We start from the raw sequence: 26,767 nt of genomic DNA, 5'->3' as shown, positions 1-26,767 counted from the left end.
TCATGTAGTTTTCTGATAATAATTGATAATGCCTACAATTTCTTGAGCTCCTACTATTAGTCAGATTTTTTAAAATGTAATTTTTAACTCTTAAAACAGCTCTTTGAAAAAATTAAGAGTTATCCCCACAAGTTGTATGAGGCCCAGTCGGAATTCAGAGGCGGATGCGTGAGGCCCCAGGACCCAACCCAGCACAGGCCATGCTATCAGTTTGCTATTCAGTATCTCTAAACTTTGCATTTAATTCTGAATAATTACAACTATTTGAAAACAGGTTCTTATTTTGGTAGAAATTATATATTAATCATGGGTTTTGGACTATATGAATAAATTTATATAAAAAGAGAGAGCATATTGATTAAAGGTTTATTACTAAACAAGAAAATACACATTTGTTTTGAAAAATATTGAACCATTTGATCGAGTGACTGAAGCTCTAAAATAAGAGCATTTTAACCAGAGGTTATGTTTCCAGCTCTTGGCATGGCTTCTATTTAAATTGAGGGATATATTTTATGTACAAGGTATCATACGTAATATCTAAATATAATATTTTAAATTTGCGTTTTTCAATCCTGATCTTAGCATATTATTATATAAGATTTGGCAATAAATTTAGCCAGTTAGCTTGTAGTTGATGGACTCCTTTTTGAAGAGCAATTCTCCAAATCTTAAAGTAGTAATTACTTATATTAAAGGAGAATCTAATCATGAATTAAACCCATCAAAATACTAGATTTTGTTGTTCTGAGTAATAGAGTAAAAGAAAGATTGTAAAGAGAGAAAGTGTTTTTTATTTGAATAAAACAATGTCTATATACATGTGAAGTAACTGACATTTATATTTGCTTAAAATTTGTTATATATACTTTAATTTAAAAAATCGAAGGGGAAGCCAGAGAAGGAAAGATGATCGGTTCCTTTAAGAAATAGTAATTTAACAAAATTAAAAAATTTAAAAAAGGAAGACAAGGGGAAAGGGGAATAGAAGGATGAAAAAACAAATACAAACAAAAGCCGATATGGCAGCCTGGGGCCAGGTGGTCAGCTGTGGGTGATAGCGGATGTGTGCCCAGTTTACTTCCTGGATGTTGACTGCGGGTCCTGATGTGGGGCTCTGGTAAAGAAAGCAGCCCTTCTCTGCTGTGGCTACCAAGCATCCAAGTCCTCTATTTTTAAAATAAGATCAGCTTATTGGCAGAGGTAGTATTCTCCATCGGTAAGAGTGATGGTGCTAGTGAAAGAGTAAACAGGACCTTCCCCAAACAGGAATGGTAGGAAAGAAAGGCCTCTACAATGGCAGATTCTGAGAAGACAAAATAAATTAGACTTTTCAAACTGAAATAAACAAGAGCGGTGCTAGCCCCTCGCCAACCTCCTATACCTGTCATTTCATAGGCAATATATGGAAATTGGGGATAATTGATTTGTTGGAGATGTACCTGGAGCAGTCTGGTGAGCCCCGAGGTAATCTTCAAAAAAGTTGAGGTTTACAGTACACTTGACGTGTTCAAGTCCCTGAGAAGTCCTGCAGAGAAGCCTATTAACTTATCTCCATGTTTCCCCAATGGGCTTCTGCTTATGTAGTGTTTTTAGACGATAGCTATTAAAGTCTCATACGATCAGTGTTCTGCTCAACATATTTCAGGAATGTTGAATATCTAAAATCTAACACCATTCCCTCCCTCCCTCTGTCTCTCTCTTTTTCTCTCTCTCTCTGTCCCTCTCTCTCTCTTTCTCCCTCTCTGCTGTTTCATGTGCACACACACATTAATATCTTATATATACACATGTATATTAACTAATGATCAAATTAGTTAATGCGTAGTGCATTCTTGATTTTACCATCTATCTCAGTGTATTCAACCATATCTACCCATTAGAATCACCTGGAAAGCTTTTTAAATATATCAATGCCTGTGCCCCACTCCAATTTAATTGGTTTGGGGTCAGGCCCAGACATCAGCCTTTCTTAAGAAGCTTCTCCATTAATTCCAATGTGCAGATAGGATTCAGAATCACTGCCTGGGGCTCTGCCTTCAGCTGGAGTCAGCTTTAATTAATCTCCTACTTTAATTCTGTGATGTATATGCCATGCTCTATTACATTTTTATTTCAAATATGTTTCACTGAGTAATAAAAATAAAGGGAGAACAGTTGGTGAAAATTTACTTAAGAAATTGTTTGTCATTAATACAAATGATGAGCCATCTGGATAAGCAATAAGGTTCTGTTCCTAGAGTGTGTTCCAGGGGTGCATAATTTTTATTATTAAAGCACTTAGCAGTGGCACTTCATGTACAAAGCATGTATTTGAATTAGAGAGGAGCACATACTATCTAAGCAGTTACTTGATAATTATTCATGACCATTTATGAATACTCGCCTTTCACCCACATTTATGCCTACTCTGAGGAATATCTGGAGATCTAATGGAACCCCAAAACAACTCTACAATAGGTAGATTTGAAAAATTAATGATCGTTTTGCATTGAAGCCAATGATCTCAATTACTGATGCAGATTTATGCTTCTAGGTACACAAACTAATTTGCCTGTAAAAGTCTTCACTCTATCTTTCTCTGATTGTGTTGAACACACTCCCACATATGCATATTCACACACACATAACAGAGTTCAGTGAAAATAAATCAAGAATAAGGTTCTGTCCACAATTTTGGCCAAACCATTTGGTTTGTGGGGTACTTCTTTTAAATTTTCAGTGAGGTATCTGATATCGAATGACACGTTCTCATTGTTAACCTTAGCTACATGTTTCAGCAGTTTTGAATTTCATGGCACAGTACCTCTATATTTTAACTTTGGTTCAAACAATGAGTGCTTTGAACAGTTAGAATAAAGGCAAACTTTAGGCAAAACATTTAAATTACACATCACACCAAAATTGTTTTGAAAAAATTCTATTTTGAACTACATATGTTTCCAGTGATTCCCTCTACCATTCCATATCACTCTCCCCTGTTGGAAACACAAATATAGTTCTAGAAGACACCTTCGTAATAAAAAGTACAAATTGGAAATCAGTCCACAGTCTACTTGGTTTTACACATGAAGCTGGAATTTTCTCTATGGGATTTTAATAATTTACTTTAATATTTTTTCCACCAGAACACAAAGAACATGATGTACCATAAAAGGTTCAGGTGCGTTGTAAAGATCACCCTATGCCACAAAAAGAACTCCCAGCCAACGCTGCAGCTTAACAATGCTAGGAGGCCCACAGAGACACTGTAGGTTTTATCAGTTATTTTGACCAGGAGAGGAATAAATTGGGTTGCTCTGTCCAGAGGCACGGGCCACATCCATTTCTGTTATCCAAAGTTTGGTAGATTGCTTTAGACCTTCGTGGAAAAAAGGAAGAAATCTGAGACCTGGCTTCTTCCAGCCCTGGTATTTGCCCTGGCTTCATCTACATTCACACTTGGTTTCACTGCTTTGGTTAAAACAGTGAATCAATTCAGTGAAGCCAATATTCAATTCAATAAAGTATTAGTAAGAAAAAAACAATTATGGTATCTGTTTTCTATTATGAGAAGCCTCAGGTCAGTTGAAACACGACAGAGGTTGTGTTCTGTAAGACAGTCAAGGCCAGGGGGATGCACTCAGATTGTAATTGAAAGCAGTTTTTGTACCTACAGAGCTGCAACCTATTCTGAATACAAAGTAGCCAAAGAATTATAGTCAATGTGTTAGAGAAGAAGCATCCATGTCCATCTAAGTATTTCCAATTAGAGACTCTCAAAATGAGAGGAAAACAAAATGTCATATAATGTGGGTATTTCTTGTAAATAATCAGCCACTGATTTTTTAAACTTTGGAATCCTTTTGATCAGACTTATCATTTTGCACAGTAATAGACATTACCTTATTTCACGGATTTAACATTTCTCAGCAATTTGTTTCCTAAAATGTATTCTACTTAAGCACACTATCCATAAACAGTTTTAAGTCAAATTGTTGAGATAAAAGACCTATTTGTGTTAATTTTTAAATGATAAAATGTATTTTTAATAACAAAAAACATGAGAAGTTACAATTGTATGTTATATACTTAAAGAAAATATTTTCCAATGCTTTGATTCCATAAGTCATTTTCTTCTGTACATTTTCAGTAAATATTTCACCCCAAGCTTTACTAATTTTATAGTATTTATTATTCCTTTATAACAAAATTACTTAATTATTGGAGTTTACCAAATTATTGAAGGAATGTACCAAAATATTATTTCTGAAGCAAAGTGAAATAGTTTAAACATTTTTAATTTCTCTTTAACAATTTCTATTTTTTATTTATGATTGAAATGGAAGTGACACACGGATGTATTACTTTAACAGTAGGGATGCAATTGCGGACAGATGCTACATAGTTGCATGGGAAATGGTTTTTCTTTCCAAAACCATGCCCTGTAGGATAAGATAAACAGAAGCTGATCATGAAGATCTGGATCTCCTGGCATCACTTGGTCTTGATGGAATAATTCAAGAGGATGAATGTGCTAGACTGTATCAGTTACAAGAAAGAAAATATTTTTCTTATGCTATTTAGATACTGAATGCCACTCCTCCCTCTGCCAGCTATAATGTGCAGAATTTATTGGTCTGTGTCCATATTCAAATCGTATTTGCCTTGACAACAATGCCTTTAAATTAAATGTTTTATATGGTATGTTCTCTCATCTGAAGTGACTATTTTAATTAAGAGAAATGATCACTGAAGTGTGAGTTTACCTAAGAAACAGTTTAAAAGGTAAAGAGCTTCCAGCTTTGCACATTTGTCTTGAAATCTAGTTGCCAGAAGAAAGAGAATAAAAGTTCTAGCTACTTACTGGGAAAATAATGTGTAAAGAAGGAAATCCAGTAATCACGAAGGGAGTGCTGGGGGAAGAAGACGATACCATACCAGGAGAGACTCCTGGTTTATACAAATCCTCAAGTGCTTTCGCTGTTAAAATGACTTCTACAACCACCACAACGTGGCAGGTTCTTCTTTAAGTTTTAACTTAGATTTCATGTTGTAATAGAATATTTTAGGAAAACTTCTTTGATCTACAGAAATGCATTTATCATTGAATTTAAGAAGCAATCTTTTATCATAAAGGCAGAGAGACAAAATCTTCAGGAAAGGTGGTAGTCATGGGGCACAGTGTTTTGACCTGAAGCTAAGAATTATTTTTGCTTTTGTTTGGGTGTCAACATGTGATATTGAGATCTTATTTTAATATGGTTATTACTTTAATATTTTGTTTGGTGTATTTCTACTATACTATTATTCTCCACCTATTATATTAATAATAAAAATGACCATGTGCATTTGTCATTAAAATAACTCCATCACGTTGTGAGAACCTCTGCACTTTGAGCTCTCCCATCTTGGCTTCAGTCAAAGACCCCCTTGCCTGCCATCCTGTCAAGCTCTAATCACCCCGCTTCTGAAGATGTTTGAGCTAGCTACACCTGCACTCAACATTCTAACCCTGCAAGAAGCCTGGAACTTCATAGCCCATCCACCCGTCCCACGCCACACTCCCTTCTATGTTCAGACCAGTGTTCTGCTCTTTGATATGTTTGTTTCTTCTCTGAAGGCGTTTCCCTCTGAGACTTCTTCATGCCCTACAATGATGTCATTTTCCATTCTCCCAGGTAACTAGATCTGTGAGAACATGCCCTTTTTCATCTAGGTGCATGCAGTTCTCACTTCATTACTAGCCACACCCTTAAGGGTAATTGGGGGCTTCCTTTGAGAGAACTCTCTTGTGGAGTGACCCAGAGAGACCTGGTCACTTGAGAAGGTGACTTGTCTTGCTCATTGGAAGCTGTCCTTATATGGGCTAGAAAGAGGACATGAATGCCCATTAGCGGGACATAGGAACATCTAGAAGGAGCTCCTACTTTCCAGGTGTCGTGATGATATCAGACTTGGAGAAGATTTGGGGTATGTGGAAAAGAGGAACCCAGGAAGTTCTTTCTTTCTGTGCTCTTTCTTCCAGTCTTAATTAATTATTTATTTATTTATTTAGAGATGGACTTTCGCTCTGTCACCCAGGCTGGAGTGCAGGCTGGAGTGCAGTGGTGCGATCTTGGTTCATTGCAACTTCCGCCTCTTGGGTTCAAGCGATTCTCCTGTCTCAGGCTCCTGAGTAGCTAAGACTACAGGCACCTGCCACCATGCCAGGCTAATTTTTGTAGTTTTAGTAGGGACAGGGTTTCATCGTATTGGTCGGGCTGCTCTTGAACCCCTTACCTCAGGTGATCCACCCACCTCAGCCTTCCAAAGTGCTGGGATTACAGGTATGAGCCACCGCACCAGGCCAATATTGTTATTTTTTTAACCAAAGCTTTGGCATTTGTTTATATGAATACAGGAAGCTTTGGCATTTGTTTATATGAATATAGGATATTTCTCATTAAATATAATCCTTGATATTATTCCCCTTGCAGATGTGATCTAATTTTCTTTCAAATGTTTCATCAATTGTTTTCATCTATATAAATATTCATCTTTAATTATTTTTAGTTACTGAGCACTAAATAATTCTAACTGGCTTTAAATTTTATCTAGTATAACATAGTGGTTTAGGGTACAGATAAGGGAACACGAGGGCCTGTGTGACTAAGTGAGTGCACAAAGGAAGTGGATATAGATAGAGAAGAGACAAGGCCCAGAGACAGACCTCTGGACACTCCAACATGAACAGGCCAGGAGTCGGTGAAGAGTCAGGAAAGGAGAGAGGGAGGAAGCAGCCAGTGAGCGAGCTGGAAAGCACAGGTGAGAATGTGCCCCATGGAAGGAGAGAAACCGACCCAGTCAAATAACGCTGGGGTGGGGGTGGGTCAGGAGAAATGAATGTGAGAGTTGAACATAGGATTTAGAAATGTGCACATTGCTGACGACCTCCACAAAAGCAATTTTGATGATGCCGTGGTGTCAAAAGTTTTACTAGAGTGGTTTCAAGAGGGAATGGGAGGAGAAGAATGTGAGATAATAAGTAGAAATCAGCCCTGTGTGTGTATGTGTGTGTATGTTTGTGTGGTGTGTGTATGTGTGTGTATGTGTATATATGTGTGTATGTGTATATGTGTATGCATGTGCGTCTATGTGTATGTGTGTATGTATGTGTTGTATGTATGGACCTGTGTGTATGTGTGTGTACCTGTGTGTATGTGTGTCTATGTATGTGTATGTGTGTGTATGTATGTGTGTATATGTATATATGTTTGTGTGTATGTATATGAGTGTATATGTGTGTATGTGTATGTATGCATGCATGTGCATGTATGTGTGTGTATGTGTATATGTTGTATGTATGTACATGTGTGCACATGTGTATATGTATGTGTGTATGTGTATGTGTGTATGCATGTGCATGTATATGTATTTGTGTGTATGTGTATGTGTGTGTTCGTGTGTATTTGTATGTATGTTCCTGTGTGTGTATGTGTGTGTATGTATATGTGTATGTAGTGTGTGTGTACATGTGTGTATGTATATGCATGTGTGTGTATGTGTGTGCATGTGTGTGTATATATGTGTGTGTGTATATGCATGTGTGTGTATGTGTTTGCATGTGTATGTGTGTGTATGTGTTTGTGTGTGTTTTGATATGAAAGGAAGCAGAGAAGTAGAAGAGTAGCCTAGAGGGGAAGTCAGATTTTATGTTGGTTAGATTTGAGTTATGGTTTAGTTTTTTAAATACTTTAAGATAAATAAAGGGTTTTTTTTTAAGATTAAGAAATAACATGTTTGTTTTCTGATGGGAATGTCTTGTGGAAAGAGAAAAATTGACAGTTGAAGGAATGTGGAAACTTTTCTGATAGGGAAAATAATTTATACAATAAAATGATTTGACTGGTGATCAGTATTTCTGAAAGAAGCCCCACATTCATTCTTGCCCATCAGTAATATACAATCAGAAATACGGCCCTCAAGAAATGCTTTTCTTTTCTCTGGGATCTCATGGTAAGCCCAGTTTTATCTTCATTACTTGATGAGAGCTCATATATATCTTCCTTTTGGAACTACTTTAAATGCTCAAATGTATTCGAGACCCAACATTTGTAAGTTAATATTGTAATCATACTTTGTGTCGGTTTTAACATACTTTGAGTAGTTAGATGATATGGTTTCAGATATAGTTGATTTGTGAAATGTGTGCAAGTCCATTACTAAACTTCGAGGGAAACTCTGACTTCCCAGGCAACATTGTCATGCTTTATGTTGATGGACTAATTGGTTGGAACTTCCCTGAGCCGATAGTTTACCAATCTGAAACTGTGTCATTGAACAAGTGAATATGCACTGCTGTGCTCTCTTGTGAAATGTTTTCTTTTTTTCCCCACAATAGCTTTGTGTCAACATGACCAATGAGAAGATGCACCATTATATCAATGAAGTGCTTTTTCTCCATGAGCAAGTGGAATGTGTGCAAGAAGGAGTTACCATGGAAACAGCATATTCTCCTGGTAACCAGAATGGAGTTTTGGATTTTTTTTTCCAGGTATTCATACAATATAATTAGATACTTAACAGGATACATGGACTTAAACATACTGGAGACAAAGAATTTTCTTTCAGGAGGCCTTATTTTTGAGATATCTTTATATGTGAGATTCTGCAATAATTTTCCAATTCTACTGAGGTGCACAAGTTATCCTTTCCTGAAAGGGAATTTGAAGGATCACCAATTCATTAAAAGGACAAGAAATATCAGATCATTTTCATATAGAAATATTCATCATTGTTTATTCCACATCACTAAAACTCTCCTTTTGGCAATTATAAGTGTCTATTGTAAAAAACTGACTTTTTATAAAATAATATGGATAATTATGGATTAACTTTTTATAAAATAATAATGATAATTATGGATTAATCATTCCATAAAACAAGTTCAGCAGAATCTTTTTTGTTAATTTATCTTCAAAGTTTTTAAGATTTAAACTTGGAAAAACTGGCAGGGAAAACATGTAAACACGTATGTAATGTGGCCTAAATTAAGAGTCTCATGGCGTCTGCAGGTGTTTATAGTTCTCTTTATTTTTTCTGCTTTACAATGAAAAAATTTCGACTCAGTGTCTCTATCATATAAGCCAAAATCTATCACATAAACAGCAATTGCGACTTACTAATATAAGAATCCATTATATGGATTTACTCACATTATCTTTAAGACACACGGACATTGTTGAAAACAGACACCATTCAGCTATTTGGAGAATATTCTTTATTCTCTCTTTCTTTTATTCTCTCCTTCTATAAAGATAGGTTTCTAAATTATTTCACGCATTTTTCTAATTGACATATTCTTGTTCTTGCTACTAACTTGTCAGCATTTTTCTTTTTTAAAATTACAGCCCTCTTCCTCCAGAAAGCTCTCATTATGACATACATAGCCCATAATTAATTTATTTGAGGTTTAAAAAGGTCTTCAGACTGGCAGGACTGTAACTTAATTGCATGCGGGAAGCCTCAGGCATCTAGCCCCTTCTCTCCAGCTTGCCATGCTCTCTTCTGCTGCGAACCAGGGGTCATCAGAGTGAATACTTCATGGGCCATATTTATATTTCAAGGATTACCTGTTCGTCTTTGCCTCTGAGGGGTGGGGTTGATCCAGATTTTTACCAAATCCTCCCAGGGTCTAGTACATTTTGTTGCACTCTGTAGTATTTGATGAAGGTGAAGCTGCATGTGATAACCTTTCACATGGAGTAGAGCCATTCAATCTCTTCTAAGCCTTTACTGCTAAAGGAACTGAAGGTCATTACTCCTTTTCTTATGACTTATTTCCCTGTGTTATATTTTCGTCTTTAGACACTTGTGCCAGTTTTCAAAGTCTAGAAGGTTAATTGCCCGGTTCTTTTATGGCTTTATTTTGGACATCCAGAAAACATCACACACAAGATTTTGTTTTTAATTTGAAGACAATACAAATAATAATGCTTAAAAAAATGTTGCTAGCAATCAGCCACCTTATCCCTGGAGAACATCAGCTTGATTTCTGGAGCAGAATCAATTAGCTGTCTGAATTTCTGTCTTCTTTATACTGATTTAGGGCCTTGTCTCAGTTACCGCAATACCCATTGACAGCTTTACCAATATTTTCACCCCAAAGAAGAGGTCTGTCACTGCCCTTGAAACAGGAACAGACCTGCAGACAAGCAGTGGCTCATTTGTCTTTCTGCTGTGTGTCTTGTGTATGTTTGTGTGTGAATCTGTAACAGCATTTACAGAAGTATCTTGACCTGACGCTCAGATCCATAGAGGAAGGAATGATATAGAATATTGTCATATCAACATTTTCCTTACTCTTCAGCAAATAGCTTGCTATTAATTGAAATAAAGAATTGTTTGATTTTGAAGACATCACAGGTGGAACCAATCCTTGGCAAGCTTCTCACATAGACTGTTTTCTTTTAGGGCTTCTCTCTATTCTCTCTCTCTCTCTCTCTCTCTCATTCTATATATATATATATACACACACATATATAATATTAAATGTATTAAAATATGTATTACTATATAAATATTTATTTATTTCTTTACATATACATTTCTTGACCTCTAGCCTCTTCAGGGGACTCCTCACGGTGTCCCAGCCACTCTCAACTTCTCGCAATGTACTCTGTAGAACTTCTATTGAGCCAGCATTCCCAGTAAAAGGCTTTCTTCTCCAAATTCCTTTATCCAAAAACACTTTTGTGTTGCCAACAAAAGTCTCATCAGGCATTGCTGACCTCAGGTGACTTGGCGGGGTGGGTCAGCTTGCTTTTGCAGGCATTCCTACTTCCTTTCACCTGCCATTCTCCACCCTATGAGGCCTTCCTCTCTTTCCTTCCCAGGGAGGTTATTTGGTTTCTCATTCTAGAAATGGCTGTCATAGTTGCTGGATATCTTCCAGGAGCTTCGTCTGCTGTGTGAGCCCCACCAGCGGTGTGCGCGTCCGTCTCCTGTGTGAGCCCCACCAGCGGTGTGCGTCCCATGGCTGGCGTTATTTGCTTTCACTCCCTTGGGCTGGCAAGGGAGTGATCTCACCATTACAGCTCTCAGACAATTGCAGTCTTTGGATTTCTTTTAGCAGGAGCAGGAGATGCTGAAAGGCCTAAAACAACTAAAATATTTAAGACACAAAGGAATGGCCTTCGTTAGCCAAATAATTAACATTTTGGGATGCCTGTAGCGGTATGGTTTGGTAACCTCAGGTCAAAATACAAACTGAAATTACCATAGGGGTCAATATATGTCTCTTCACTTTCTGAGAAGATTATTCTTATAGTATCTACACATTTAAAAGTGCACTAAGAACAATTAAGATATATTAGGGATTCATATGAAGAAGTTTCATAAATTACCTTATTTTAAAAGGTAGATTTGAAATGTCAAGAAAAAACAAACATTCCTACGGGACACAATAGAATGAAAAGATAAAGAGCACTAGGTAAGAAGTTATTCAATAGTCATCTAAACCAGGGGTCCCCAACCCCTGGGGCACAGACCAGTCCTGCTCGGCGGTCTGTTGGGAACCAGGCCACACAGCCGGAGGTGAGGAGCAAGTGCAGGTGAGCAGGCTTCATCTGTATTTACAGCCACTGCCCGTCACTTGCAGCACCGCCAGAGCTTCACCTCCCGTCAAATCAGTGGCGGCATTAGATTCTCAAAGGAGCAGGAACCTGTGAGAGGGATCTAGGTCGCGCACTCCTTATGAAAATCTAATGCCTGATTCTACATTACAGTGATGGTATAATTGTTTCATCGTATATTACAATGTAATAAGAATAGGAATAAAGCACACAATAAATATAAGGCACTTGAATCATCCCCAACCCCAGGTCCATGGAAAAATTCTCTTCCACAAAACCAGTCCCTGGTGTCAAAAGGCTGGGGACCTGTGGTCTAAATCATGTGGCCAGAAGGCATCCCACATGTGGGGCATGGAATATAAGAGGTTGGGAAGTTATTTAAGCAGCCTTTGCTCTCAGATGAGATTTATTTCACATTGTTGTTTGATATATATGAGGTTTTAGTTTTATTGTTCAGTAGTTATAAACTGTCAAACTTCTAATTTAAGTTTTATAAGTCATAGCTTCAAACTTTCTTTAGATCCCAAAATTGGAATATCATAGTCACTTCTTCCTGCCGAGTAGGATTTTGCCATCATTTTTTTTTTTTTTTTTTTTTTTTTTGAGGCAGGGTTGCACTCTGTTGTCCAGGATGGAGTGCAGTGGCATGATCTTGGCTTACTGCAACCTCCGCCTCCTGGGCTCTAGTGATCCTCCCATCTCAGCCTCCTGAGAAGCTGGGACTACTGGCACACATCACCATACCCAGCTAATTTCTGTTTTTGTTTTTGCTTTTTTCTTTTTAATAGAGATGAGGTCTTACCATGTTGCCCAGGCTGGTCTCAAACTCCTGAGCTCAAGCAGTCTGGCCACCTTGGCCTCCCAATGTGCTAAGATTACAGGCCTGAGCCACTGCACCCAGCTTTGCCATAATTTTAATGACTTACCTCATTATTAGCTTTATTTTTTGATAAGTTTCTCTTCTTAGGAATAGGTATGAAATATTTTATATGGATTATAGGTTAAGAAAAATGAAAATTTTCCTGTAGTCTGAAATTTTATTTTTCTTATTAAGATGAAAATGTACTTTTTAAATAACTACAGTATTCTAACGACATTACAATACATTTTTCATTTATTTGTTCATTCATTAATTAAATCAACATTATTGGGGGCCTACTTTACATCAGAGCCCTGCTAGGTGGTAGGGCAGAAATAGAAATATATGAAGGTAAAATGTGATTCATTTTCTGAGTGTCTGTATGAATATAAGAAAAATCTAAATAAGCATGCATGAATAATAACAGAAATATCAAACTAAGTAATAGACAAAACAACTCCCCATCTCTTCTTAACTCTCAGAAGCCATCTGGATTTCTCAGCTTATTGGATGAAGAAAGTCAAATGATTTGGTCAATGGAATCAAATTTTCCAAAAAAGCTACAAAGTCTCCTAGAATCCTCAAACACAAATGCCGTCTACTCCCCCATGAAGGACGGGAATGGGAACCTCGCCCTCAAAGACCACGGTGCGGCATTCACCATCATGCACTACGCAGGAAGGGTAAGTCACCAGAATGGTGTCATTTTTCATACGTGCTAATGATCAAAGGTCCTGGTCTAGGTCCAAGCTCTAGAGTTGTTGAGATTTTAAGGTGTATTATTTGGATAAATGGAAGCTGGATGAACAGCCCACAACATGTACTTTTCTAAGCAATTTTTTTTAGCCTGATAAGGAATTAACATCTTCAGAATAATAATGCACAATGTGCAAGCCTTCTCATAATGATTTTAGAATTATAACTTTATATGAGCAAAGGATCCCTGGTTTTAATACAGAAATCTCTGCTGTAAACTTTGGAATGTTTTTCAAAATACAGATGAACATTGGACATCTGAGTTTTCTTGCCTTGAATGTAGATTTTAGTATTAAAGAATTATTTCTTTATGATAGACTGGATAAAGAAAATGTGGCATATATACACCATGGAATACTATGCAGCCATAAAAAAGAATGAATTCATGTCCTTTGCAGGGACATGGATGAATCTGGAAACCATCATTTTCAGCAAGCTGACACAAGAACAGAAAACTAAGTACCTCATGTTCTCACTCATAAGTGGGTGTTGAACAATGAGAACACATGGACACAGGAGGGGAACATCACATGCTGGGGTCTGTTGTGGGGTGGGAAGCTGGGGGAGGGATAGCAGGGGGTGTGGAAATTAGGGAGGGATAACATTAGGAGAAATAGTTAATGTAGGTGACGGGGCAATGGAGGCAGCAAACCACCAGGGCTTGTGTATACCTCTGTAACAAACCTGCATGATCTGCACATTTACCCCAGAACTTAAAGTATAATAAAAACATATAAAAAAAAAGAAAAAAAATTATTTCTTAAAGCATGTCAAATTAAGGAAGGAAGAAAAGCTACTCTCTCAGATATCTCCCAGTTCTCTAAACAGCTTTCTAAAACGGGCTTCTTCCTTTAAAACTTTCAAGGACTTCCTCTTACCTTATAAAAATGATCATTTTCCTTAGTCTAGGCTAATGTAAGTTTTCTCCAAGCTGATCATAACTTTTTTCCATGACTTACCTGTCATAACTCCCCTGTGCAGGACCTCTGTTCAGGTTATTTTTTCTAATCCACTCAGCTTTTCTGCATTTTGGCCTCCTTTAAACTCCTTTACATTAAGCTTGAAATATCCTACTTGCCTTCTTAACAAGATCAAATTTTATCCAAGTTCCAGTATTAAATCCATGTTTGCTTATCCTCAGTCTAGATCCCAGCTGTGGTTAGCATCTTCTACTTTTGCATGTGCAGCCCTCTGTCTCCTACTCTTAATCCTTTGGCCCCACTTAGTACAGATTGGATGCTGGGGGCAAATCTCTTGCTGCTGTCTTACAGCGTATTTCAGTTCGTTTTGACCAGTGTTCCCAGAGATGCTGCCTGATGCCAAAGAAGGAGAATTTGAGAATCAAAGATGAAGAAAACCTATTCCTTGCCCCCAAATATCTCAGCTTCAAATAGGGAAAGGCAAATTAACAAATATTAATATGAATAATGTATTATGTTGATATAATAATATCAACAAATGTATATGTTACAGTAGAGAAGGAAGTAATTAATGGCTTGAAAAATGTATAGCCATGATTTCCAAACCCAGACCTTCGAGGGTAATTGAGAGACCACTAATTGTAAAAGAGAGAGAGGACATTCTTAAAAAGCCATAGAATTTTGATTCAGGATTCAGTTGTGTAGGGCAGAATCCACCCTACCTATTCAAATAAAAAATAATTTAGTTTGGGAAAATAATCACTGGAAGACTCTAAGTTGAACTTTCAGAAATAACCTTAAAAGCACACCACAGAACGGAGTTAGTAAGACAGTTACGGCCTTATCTTAGGTCAGGAAGCCTCTAGACAAATTGAGAAGCTGCTGCTACAGTTACTGATTCTGTCCCTGTTCCCATCTGCCCAAGTAGTGTGTGCATTCCCTACCACTCCACATTGAAAGAGTGAGGGACTAGACCTGGAGATTCCCACTGCAAGGGAAAATCATCTTCACTGAGGCTTATCCGGGAACACAGCAGAAGTAGCAGCAGCAGCGTGGCCCTCACTGCATCTGCTTCTGAGTCTTGTGCCATCACACCAGACTGGTGGAAACTAAAGAGCAACTGGATCCCAGGCGCAAGGCCATGCGGAAAACAGGCTTCTCCTTTTCAGCCTCGGCGGTACAAGCAGGAGCCAGGGTGAATGGGCGATGCCATTTCAACACAGCACCTACCTAGTGTTTGGGAAGTTGTGTCAGAAGTTCAGTTTTGTGTAGAAAGAGCGGTAGGTGGCATGTCTAAGAAGATTGGGTTGGGCCAAGTCATGAGTAAATATGCGTGTGCAACCAAGGGCTTTGTCCTCTTGACGCTGTTAACTCATTAAGTGTTGTTAGACGGGGTAGGAAGATGAAGCAATGAAAGAAAAAAAAAGCAGAGGGCCTGATACAGGCGATATTGGTAAAACGGTAAAGGGGCCTTTGGAAATGCCCTATCAAGGTCTGCATTTAAGCAATAGCAGTGGACAAGAGGAGGCATTTGGAGGAAGAAGAAGCAGGGACGGTGACTGACTGTACGTGCAAAGCTAAGGAGGCACAGCCTGGAAGGACAATGAGGGCTCTCGTCTGGCTCCCTGACAGAGGCTGGTATTACGGCAACTGAGAGGAAACCCTGGAGATTGCAGCAGTTTGGGAGGAATGCTATGCAGTTTTAGATGTTCTGAATTTGAGGGTTTTTTCATGCAACTTCTAAAATGACGTTAAAAACACTTGGTGCTGAGATAAAATAGGTTGGTTGGTTTTGGACATATGGTTACAGACTTGGAAATGTGTATCTTGATTATGGCACTCAGGAAAAGAATGGAAGAGAGGGAAAAAAGAAGTTAGTAGAAAAGGAGTATGCTAAAAAACAAGGGAAGGAAGAAGAGGGTCAACAGGAAATGCACCTGGCTGATGTGGTAGTCAGCCAGAAGAGGAGCTTTGAGAGGCATTATAGTGTGGCATGGTCTCAGAAGAAGGTGGGGTGGTGAGTGGCATGTCAGAAGGAAAGCCATGGAAGATTTTACATGTATATAAAATGTATATCAATATATACATATTATATATTTATGTATAGCATATATTTATATGATTAAATATAACTATATGTACATATTTATAGATACAAATAGAAATATATATATTTATATACATATATTTATATTTATTAAATATTTATACATTTACTATAATATTAAATATATGTTTATATATTTATTAAATATTTATATATACACATTTATAAATTTATAAATATATGTACATATGTGCATATATGCACATATATAAGTTTATAAATATATATATATTTCTATTTGTATATATTTATCTATATTTATATTATAATATATATTTATACTTTATATATAAAAATATATGTATATATTTACATTTAAATTTTTATATATTTAAATATAAATTTATATACATACATTTTACATAAAATATATACATTTTATATATAATTTATGTTCTTTAAATTTGAGAGATTTTACTATTAAAAATTCTTTAGAAAAACAGGAATCTTTGTCTTGCATTTCAATTTTTTAGCCTGTATTTTCTTCATAGTAAATATTTGTTGAATTTCTAGGCAGTATTTTACAATTTACAATAAAAAACTGTGATTTCAGGAAATTACTTTTCTAAAGGTTTTATGGAAGCGATGGTAAGCGATCCATACTTGATATGCCTTCTGAGTCTGTTTGTATTCTGTGTTGGAGATGCACTAGATGTTCAATAAATGCTAACTGCATTAAAGTAAGGGGAAATGTCCTTTGGAATAATAGTTCTAAAATTATTTTATGTTCGGTTCAAAAGTTGCTGTACATTCACTTAAAATTTCAACTTTCAATTATTTTTAGAAAATTTTGAAGAAAACAACTAAGTTTAAATTAATAATTATTTCACTGAGTTCTGATAGAAATAAAGCAAAAGGGGGAAACCAATTGATTGGCTGGTAAACAGCCTAAATCCCTGTGGAAACATGAATGTTCCTTAAAATCACCTTTATTTTTTTAAGCAAGATTTTTATCATGGGAGTCGGTTTTGCGGTTTTATAAAAATCTTTTATTGTACTGAGATGTATTAATGAGTCTTAGCCAAAAGACTCCCTGAGGACTCATTCACATGTTACAGTGTAGATATGTAATTTGTGGCAATGTGTCAAGCCATATGCCATTTGAATAATCAAATGTAGACACACTTAAATTTTGAGCTATTGCAGTTTCAAAAAAAGCTGCAACACTTTCTGCATGTTATAAATCAAGAGATGTAGAAAAAGTTAACTGATTTGAAATCAACATGCAAGGTCTAGTTTGGACAATAGGATGAACATTGCTGAATAGTTCTCCAATAGTAAAGTTAGCCCCAAGGGAGAGCTCAATGGCCCCGGGGTCCTTGGCTTTGTTGTCACTTTTTTGGCCAGAGGATGGGGTAGAACACATCTTCCTCATCACCACTTGTTCCTCCATAATGGGATTACTTGGTCTTTTTAGTGAAAATTCATTACATCTCATAGGAAGGATCATTATTACTGCTGGATGATATTGGCATCCAGCTCCACCTGGAGGGACTCACCTGTCCTGAAAGCTCTGACCAGGAAGCCCGGCCACACTTCACAGTCTTGTTTGGAACAGAGGCTCAGAGGTGCTTTTAGAAATGTTTAAGCAACATTATTTAAATTATAGCTGAAAATCTTCTGTAAACACATTTGAATTTTTCATTACTCATAGGAGCATGGTATATTTTCCAATCTCCATTACAGAAATATTTTAAAGTAAATGGGAAAAGGCCATACATGAAATATTAACAGGGTCTCATTAATGATCATGAATCTGAATTAAGGAAAGCTTGTAGGGTTTTTTGGTTAGTTATTTGTTTTAGCAAATATTAAATCATATATGGGATTATCACTTATAGGGGCTGTTCTTAAAATTCTACCAGTGATTAATATGATTGATAAGCATTAAATTTAGAAATGTGTCTAATTTTATTGGCTATTAAAATTAAGAGTCTTGAAGGAAGAAAGAATTATAGTTTGGCAAAAGACATTGGCTCTTAGGAGAGTTAAATTTCCATTAAGGTGATTCTAAACTAACTCTAGTAAGAAACAGTATTTTTAAGTTCCTAAATTTTTATGTGAGATGAGCAAATAGATTAGGAGATACTAAAACAACCCTAAATAATGAAAATTGCATTAAGGAAAATGTAGGCAAAAATTGATAGTTATACAACATATGACATCTGCCTTTATGACACTTGTTTGTTGTCTGCTCATAGAATCTTTGTCTGAAAGTTGTTTAGTATGAAAATTTGTTTTAGCATGAAGTGAATCTCTTTCATCTCAGATAAGCATCCCATTGTGATTGGCCTGAATGGTTTACAGGCATCAGGTTGGTGATATCGTTCTTACACCTAGATGATGCATCCCTGTCTTAGCTCCTTCTCCCTGCAAACACTTATGCATTATAATGGGTTGAATGGGAGCCCTCCAAAAATATTTCCAGGCCCTCATCCCTGGAGGCTGTGAATATGACCATATTTGGAAAAAGGGTCTTCATTTATATAGTTAAGTTACGGGTCTTGAGTTGAGGAAATGATTCTGGATTATCTAGGTGGACTCTACATCCAAAGGGTACTCTTAAGAGTTAGGCAGAGAGAGATTTGAGAGAGAAAAGGAGGAGGCCACATGACCACGGGGTCAGATATTGCAACAGCCAGGAGCCGAGGAACACCTGGAACTCCCAGAAGCTGGAAGAGTCAGAAAGGGTCCCACTGAGCCCCTGGGGGTGTGGGTTGGCCAGATTTCAGAGTGCCAGCCTCCAGTGCTGAGAGAGAACACTTTTCTCTTGTTTTGAGCCACCTGACTTCTTGTTATTTGTTGCAGCAGCCCTAGAAAACTAATAAAGTATTTATTGGTTCATCTTGACAGATGACAAGAGAAGTGAGTAGTTTTATCAGACAACATTGTAGCGTTTCTTTGCCATGTTTGATTCGTTTTTAAGTGATTCTTATACTTCTCTCTCTCAGGTTTTGCTCATGTGGTTTTCCTTACCTGGAACATCCCTTTTCTTTCTCTTTCCAAATCTTATCTTCCCTCAAATCAAGGTCTTGGTCTGATTCAAATTTTCTTGATCTCATTCCACCCTCATCCATATGATTCCTTGCAGTAATGATTCTTTGCAATTCCTTGCAATAATATTCCAAGCAATAATGAAGCTTGCATGACATTTTCCAGTTTACGAAGTACTTCCGTGGCATTGTCACCACATTCTTGGATGTAAATATTACTCTTTCCATTTTCCAGGTAAATAAGCCCTGGTGAAGTCCAGTGATTCACCAAAGATTGCACAGCTGCGTATTAATGTCCTAAGCCTGCCAAAACCAGGTATGGTAACCTGGATAGCTTAAAACAACAGAGATTTATTTTTTCACAGTGCCAAAGGATAGAAGTTCAAAGTCAAGCATTGGCAGGGTTGGTTACTTCTGGGGGCTCCGAGGGCGAGGCTGTTCCAAGCCTCTCTACCAGCTTCTGGTGGTAGCCAGCCATTGGCATCCCTGCCTTGCAGGCCCCCCTTCCTGGATTGCAGACCTATCACCCCAGTCTGTTCCTCCATCACATGGCCCTATCCCTCTGTGTTTCTCTCCTCTTCTCACAAAGATTTAATCCAGCATGACCATATATTAATTTGGGTATTTTTATCTACAAAGACCCTATTGTCGAATAAGGTCATATTCTGCTGATCTGGGTGGACGTGAATTTTAGGGTACACTATGCAATCCGGTACAGGCTGACAGTGACAGCATTGTGTCTTATTTTCCCCAAGTTCCCTGTGCATTTCTCTCTTCACCACATCGTGGGGTGAAATTCCTAAGGTGTTTCTGGTCTGTCCTTATAGAATTCAGCTGGCACAATGGAAGGAGGGTGGAAAGGGCAGGAGCCCTGTTTGGGGCCCAGCTGGTCCAGGGTTTGACTTCCAGCTCCATTGCTGTGTGTCTCTGAGGAGGGTAAGGACCCTCAGTTGCCACTCCGTGAAATTTATCATTAAATAAAGTATAATTATGAACCACATAAACTTGTCCTGAAGGTTAAGTACAGGGCAAGCAATAAATGCAGGTGCCATTGTTTTTACTGATTTTTCCAAGTATGTGAGTCATGTGTTTCCTCAACAGTGGCTGAAGGTCTTCAGAGCAGGAATAACACAGTAGTTAGGAAAATTTTGAATTCATCAGTCACAGATACTGAATACCAGAAAATATTTCAGGGGTCATCAAATCAACTTTTGCCGTATATTCAGATGAGAATATTGGTGGCCCCATTGGGTTACTCAAATGAAGTAAGTGGTAAAATGTCCTTGATTTGTTTTTAAAAAGAGTTAATTATTTTATCTTATAAAAGTGTTCATTTTATATAAAGTAATATTTTAGAAATCATGTTAGAATGTTTATTTTTTATTTTCATGTTTTTTTGAGATGGAGTCTTGCTCTATCACCCAGGCTGAAGTGCAGTGGTGCGATCTTGGCTCACTGCAACCTCCCCATCATGTGTTCAAGTGATTCTCCTGCCTCAGCCTCATGAGTAGCTGGGATTACAGGCACCCGTCACCATGCCCAGCTAATTTTTTGTATGTTTAGTAGAGACAGGGTTTCATCATGTTGGCCAGGCTGGTCTTGAACTCCTGATCTCAGTTGATCCACTCTTGGCCTCCCACCCTAAGCATTTTTACATAATGTGCTGTAGGAATCTCTGCCTGTTCAGCTTCTCAGTTCCACCTGTGTCAGGAACACCTTTTATAACTTGTCCTTTGCCTGCTCTGGAGATTTGTGGGAGATACATCGTACCCAAGAAGACTCTGAGAGTGAACTTTTAAATTAAAAAACAAAGGACATGAGCTAATCAATAGGGCAGTTTTCATTTATTTTCTCTCCTTTTCTCCAGGCAGAATCCCCAGACATAACAATCAAATCTGTCTGATCCAAGCCAAACTGATACTCTTAAAAAAGCTATTTGACAAAGATATTTTGACCTGCACAGAAAGAGCTTAATTTACATCTGTATTTGTTCACCTCTTGAGCAGATGTTTTGAAAAATAAAAAGTAGCTCTACCAGGCTCCTGGTGTTCCACTGCTTACATGAATTTCACCCTGGACAGAAATTGTGCAGGAGGCATTATCCAACTTTTCCCACCTAGGTTTTATTAAGACAAAATGTAATATCTCATTCGGAGAATCTTCTGTGTCTTCAAAGATTTAATATATTCCATTGTCTTCATGAGCTCGCAGAAAGTTATAAAACTGGATTTTCCACAATATTGATAGTTTACAGCTAGTTGATTGGTATATTTTTTCACAAAGGAATCAATGAGGTACATTTATAAATTTCAGCTGTGTCATTTTCAAGGGAATATCTATATCCAGATTTCTAGATATCTAGATAGGACTCTTAACAACATTACTATATGATCCTAATAACCTTCCTTGTTGATTACTATTCATCAACTTAAAGTGAATCAGAAGGAAAACAAACAAACAAAAAACACTAGTGGAAGGAATCAATAGAAAAGTAAAATAATAGAGGCTCTTGCTTATAAATATTGACAATATATAGAGATCACTTTACCACTGCAGAAGAAACTGAGACTCTTTTTAGCAAACCTCATAGAAAGCTGAAACCAGGCAGGGAAAATAATTGGATACATTTATATTTGCTGAAAATGATCACTTATTTATTTTGTTAAAATCCAATCTTCACATACATTCTGATGTAATATAATGAATTCAAGGGTTTATCTCAAAACTTTGCATTTTAAATTATCACCACTTCCAACACCATAAAAGTGGTTTAATTAAACATTTAATTCCCACCACTTCTTTCCTAAGGATTATATTTTTCATCATGTAAATAACATGATAGAGAAAGGGATTATAAATTTGATGGATGTATAAATTTACTTTCCTTTTGTGAATATTGATGATGTTTCTCAGAGCAGGGAGCTTATCGACGCCCAAGATTCAGTTGCATTGCACGATGATTCCCAGATCTGCACTCTATTTCTGCTGTGGGCTGCATAGTTAATATCTCCATTAGTACAGCATGTTAAATTCCACAGGAGAAAAGTCAACTAAACTCTCTACCCATCTCCCTCTTTCACTCTTTCTCTCTCAACTCACTTCAAAGAAGTAAAAAATAAAACTGATTTTCTGTATTTGTCCCACCTTTCAATTCATGGCAAAACCAGACACCCAATTACTCAACCAAGTATAAGCTACTCTCTTTCTTATTTCACTCTCAATCCAAATACTTCACTTCTCATCCCAGTATGCTGGTTCACATCACCCTCCTTGCTCTCTGGACTACTTCAGTAGTCCCTCAACACTGATTGATGGAATGAATACTAATTATCATTAAAGAATAAAGGAATGAATGAATTTTGTTTTGTTTTGATTTGATTTTTGTGATGGAGTCTCTCTGTTGCCAAGGCTGGAGTGCAGTGGCTCGATCTCTGCTCACTGCAACCTCTGCCTCCCGGGTTCAAGCGATTCTCCAGCCTCAGCCTCCCCAGTGGCTGGGACTACAGGCGCCTGCCACCATGCCTGGCTAATTTTTGTATTTCCAGTAGAGACGGGGTTTCACCACGTTGGCCAGGTTGGTCTCAAACTCCTGACTTCAAGTAATCCACCCACCTCGGCCTCCCAAAGTACTGGTGAATGAATATTTTTACTTAAAGGAATATTAACTGCCTCTAATTTATTTAGTTTTTTTTTTTCTTTTTGACAACTCTCTTCAAAATTAAATGTGATTACTTTGATTTGACTTGTTAATGACAGGCCTAAGCTATTGGCACTGATGGATCTCGGTTTGGCAATTGCGCATAAATAATCCCTTTTAAACATTTCCGTCCCCAAGCTTATTTCTCATAGTCGAAGAATAAAGCTTGCTTTCTCTTTTCAAAACCAGAATTTCTAAATCATTTTCACGTTTTTGTTCTTCATCTACCTGGTAGTGAAACAGACACAATTCAGAGGGTGTATTTGGGATTCCATAATATCATGGGCTTTATTGCTTTTTAAAGTATATTCAGCAAGATTAATTTTTTTCCTGTAATCAGATAAAAACTTGGGCAGCTCCAGTAATATTTCTGGTCTCTCTCTGGTCATACAAAGTCATTTATTTGCTCTCATTGGCACTCACAGACCCAATTCAGTAATTAAGAACTATAATCATCAAAACAGCATACTTTACGGAAAGTTAAGTCACCTCCTGCCTCAGGTACTGCCTGGACTCTGTACAGTGGCCTAGAAAGTCCCTTTTTCTTCCTTTTCATGCCAACCTCTGCCTCCTCTGACTTGCATTGTTTCAGTGTGGTGTCCTGCACACTGTGCTTCGAATGTGCAAAGCTGACACTCGCTCAGGTGCTTTCTTCGGCCTCTTAGAGGGACCGCCCTTCCCAGGTGTGAGTGATGCTCATTTTTGGCTGACTCCTCCCCCTCGACCCTGGTTTGGGGTTTGATTCCACATAGACCCTCTCTACTAGTCTCCATTATTCCCAGCCTCCCCTGCTGGATTTAACACAGCTCTGGCTTGTGTACCAGATGAAGCCCCATCACCATGTCCTTTGCAATCCAAACCCCCATCTGCGGTGTGGTCTTTGTTTCCATGTGCTGGCCCAGAACAGCTCAGGCCACTGCAGTAGAAGCTGTTCTTTCTTGCTCCCGCACCGTCCCACACATCCCCATCCTTCGTGCTTCTTCCCAGGGCCAAACGCCAGTGCACAGCATCTCCCTAGCCAGAGGCACAATGCAAAGGTTTAAGAAGGTTCCCATGAAGCCTCCCTTCTCCTGATTTAGAGGACAAAAGAAGAAACCGTGGAAAGCACTTACGGCCCTATTTGGATGCTATTAAAGCAATAAAGCAATCACTGTTGTGTACTCAAATTGAGTGCAAGATCAATAGATTGATAGATGTAAACTTTGGTGTATGAATTAAACACAGTAGAGAGCTAGCTAGATGGGCAGACACACACATAAATACCACTGCTGATAGACACACATGTGTATTATCCATGCTGTAGTCTTGGATATTATTCAGTGTCTAAACTGTCACTGAGGGCAGCTTCATTAGAGGAACTTTAACTTTTAGCAGTTTAACTACATGGAAATGTAGATTTCCATATGAGAAATATATTTAAGATATAGGTGAGATAATATACTGTAATTAGCATTTGATTTGACCATACCTAACAAGGTAGCCTGTGCTTTAGGAAACTCTCTAATTTTAATGTAGAGAATTGCATATAATTCTCTAATTTTTACGTAAATTATGGATAATCTTAGCTAGGTAAGAGTAATAGGGTAGGAAAATTAAGGTGTTTTTATAAGAGATCTAAGTAGTGAATCTCTAAGCAGTGCCCCTAAAAGCCCTCCCAGGGACATAATGCCATGGTTTGGCTATTCAGAGGCATTTGTGTGCGCACCTACTGAATGACAGAGAGCTGAAGAGTGGCAACATCCATATTTTTACCCTTGTCCAAGACTCCATTTCTTCTCGTCTCTCCTTTCTGTAGCCTGTGAGGCAGTGCACCACTGCCAAGTGTTCTGAGACCCACGGGGCTCTCTGCACAGTACTCATTCTGCAGCTCAGATGGTTTATTTCTCCTACATTGGATGATTCTCACTTGCTTCTGTCTGTCAGCCTTCATCATCCCACATCATTCTCTTTGCTTTCCTTTATACCTTCAAGAGCTCCATTATCTTTCTTTAAGAGTCTTAAACAGTGCTGTGCAGCATCTATCCCTGTCTTTTCCTGAGCTATGTAGCAGGAAGAAGCTTCTAAGCTGTCAGGAACAAGGCAGAGTAGACAAAACAAGAAAATGGAAAATCGTTGAGGTTGATCAGGATTCCATCTCAGGAATAAACTGTACGAAATTTTCAAGGAGCAGAAAATGATTATAGGGAATAGATTCCCCAGGAAAAGTTGAGCAGACAGATAGGGGACACTGAAGCGATCTAGAGATTATCCACAGCAGGAAGTAGCCACATTCCCTAAGGCTGAAGGATCATGGGAGGAGAAGGTAGCTCTGGACCCCAGGAGGTGAGGGCAGAAGCTGAAAGCCACATGTTTCCACAAGGCCACTGCCCTGGAAGAATAGGGACTATGAAGAATGGGCTACAAGACACAAATGGAGTCAGGGAGGAAATTCAGTGTTGGTAGGAGGGAAGATAATTACCAAATCGTGGACTCTCCTCCTGCCTTGTCATTTTCTGCTTTGTTTTTGGGGGTGCAGCCCTATCTGGAAGGCCAGGTTGATGCACTGAGAACCCCACTGCCTCCACGCATCTCAGAGCAGAAACGCGCATGCATTCATCTGAGAGCAAATGGGTGTACTTTGAAGGAGAAAGACATCACAATTTGCAGTAGAGTTCAGGTCACTTGAAAGTGCATACCTGGACAAAGTTAGATTCGATGGCTATAGACATATAAGTTGAAGGTTGGCTACCTCAGGAAAAAGGAATTAGAGGTAATTTTTAATTTTATTGCTTTTAGCATATTCCAAATTTTATAAATGTGTCTGTGATATGGTGAGGCTTTGTGTCCCTACCCAAATCTCATCTTGAATTGTAATCACCATATAATTACCGTAATCCCCAAGGGAGAGACCAGGTGGAGGCAATTGAATCACAGGGGTGGTTCTCCCCGTGCTGGTCTCATGACAGTGAGTTCTAACAAGATCTGATGGTTTTATAAGGGGTCTTTTCCCTTCGTTCAGCACTTCACCTTCCTGCTGCCTTGTGAAGAAGGTGCCTTGTTTCCCCTTTGCCCTCCGCTTGATTGTAAGTTTCCTGAGGCCTCTCCAGCTATGCTGAACTGTGAGTCAGTTAAACCTCTTTCCTTTATCAATTACCCAGTCTCAGACAGTTCTTTGTAGCAGTGTGAAAACAGACTAATATAGCATGTAACATATTTTACAAAATATTTTTAAAAGATTAGCCCCCTGCTGTTTTCCTTGGCTTACTAACAATTTAGTCTTTTAACCCTGATAAACTCCTCAATCCAATGATGATATTGTAATAAGCTTTGATATTAGCCATATCAAAGCCAATCTGAAAATGTAAATAGATGGTGTCTATCCATGCCCATTTACTAAATTCACATATAAGACAGCCCTAGCTCCCTAAAATAATGATTTTATTGATGGATTATGTTAATCAATAACATCATTAAAATTAATGTGAACTGGCCAGAGATCAAAACTCAAATAGATAAGAAACTGTGGGTCAGAGAAGCTGATTATTATGTTCCCATAATTAATTATTATAGCACATGGCCCATGAATGTTTCTATAGGTTGAGAGGCAGAAACTATAATACAATGAGAATTCCTTCTTCTTAACCCTAGGCCTTTGTTCCTTCTACTTTACCACACTCTCATTGTTATGTCATTTTCTCCAAAATTCCAACACCATATATGGCATATGTAGGGTACCACGATAACCAGGGATTTTTGAAAAATTGGTGCTTTATTGCTACCCTCTTAGATAAAAGTATTTGAAGGTTTTTCCTTTACAAGAACTTTTTCATAAAACACTAACTCTCCTGAGAAAATAGCTTAG

The 26,767-nt window shown here is 37.9% G+C and overlaps 1 protein-coding gene across 3 annotated transcripts in view; it reads left to right on the top strand.

Moving 5' to 3' along the window:
* MYO16 (myosin XVI) overlaps nucleotides 1-26,767 on the top strand; it is a 700,871-nt gene that overhangs the window by 491,205 nt on the left and 182,899 nt on the right. For all 3 annotated transcript variants that reach the window (XM_064361880.1, XM_064361879.1, XM_021677383.2), the window contains exons 22-23: nucleotides 8,363-8,515; nucleotides 12,936-13,136. In XM_064361880.1, coding sequence (XP_064217950.1) covers nucleotides 8,363-8,515; nucleotides 12,936-13,136 — 354 coding nt within the window. The remainder of the gene's footprint in view (nucleotides 1-8,362; nucleotides 8,516-12,935; nucleotides 13,137-26,767) is intronic.

The sequence above is a fragment of the Aotus nancymaae genome, unplaced genomic scaffold (genome assembly GCF_030222135.1).
Source record: "Aotus nancymaae isolate 86718 unplaced genomic scaffold, 86718_ANA_hifiasm-v0.15.2.pri h1tg000044l, whole genome shotgun sequence".
NCBI lineage: Eukaryota > Metazoa > Chordata > Mammalia > Primates > Aotidae > Aotus > Aotus nancymaae.
The sequence above is the reverse complement of the archived record's forward strand: the minus strand, read 5'-3'. Positions and strand labels throughout refer to the sequence as shown.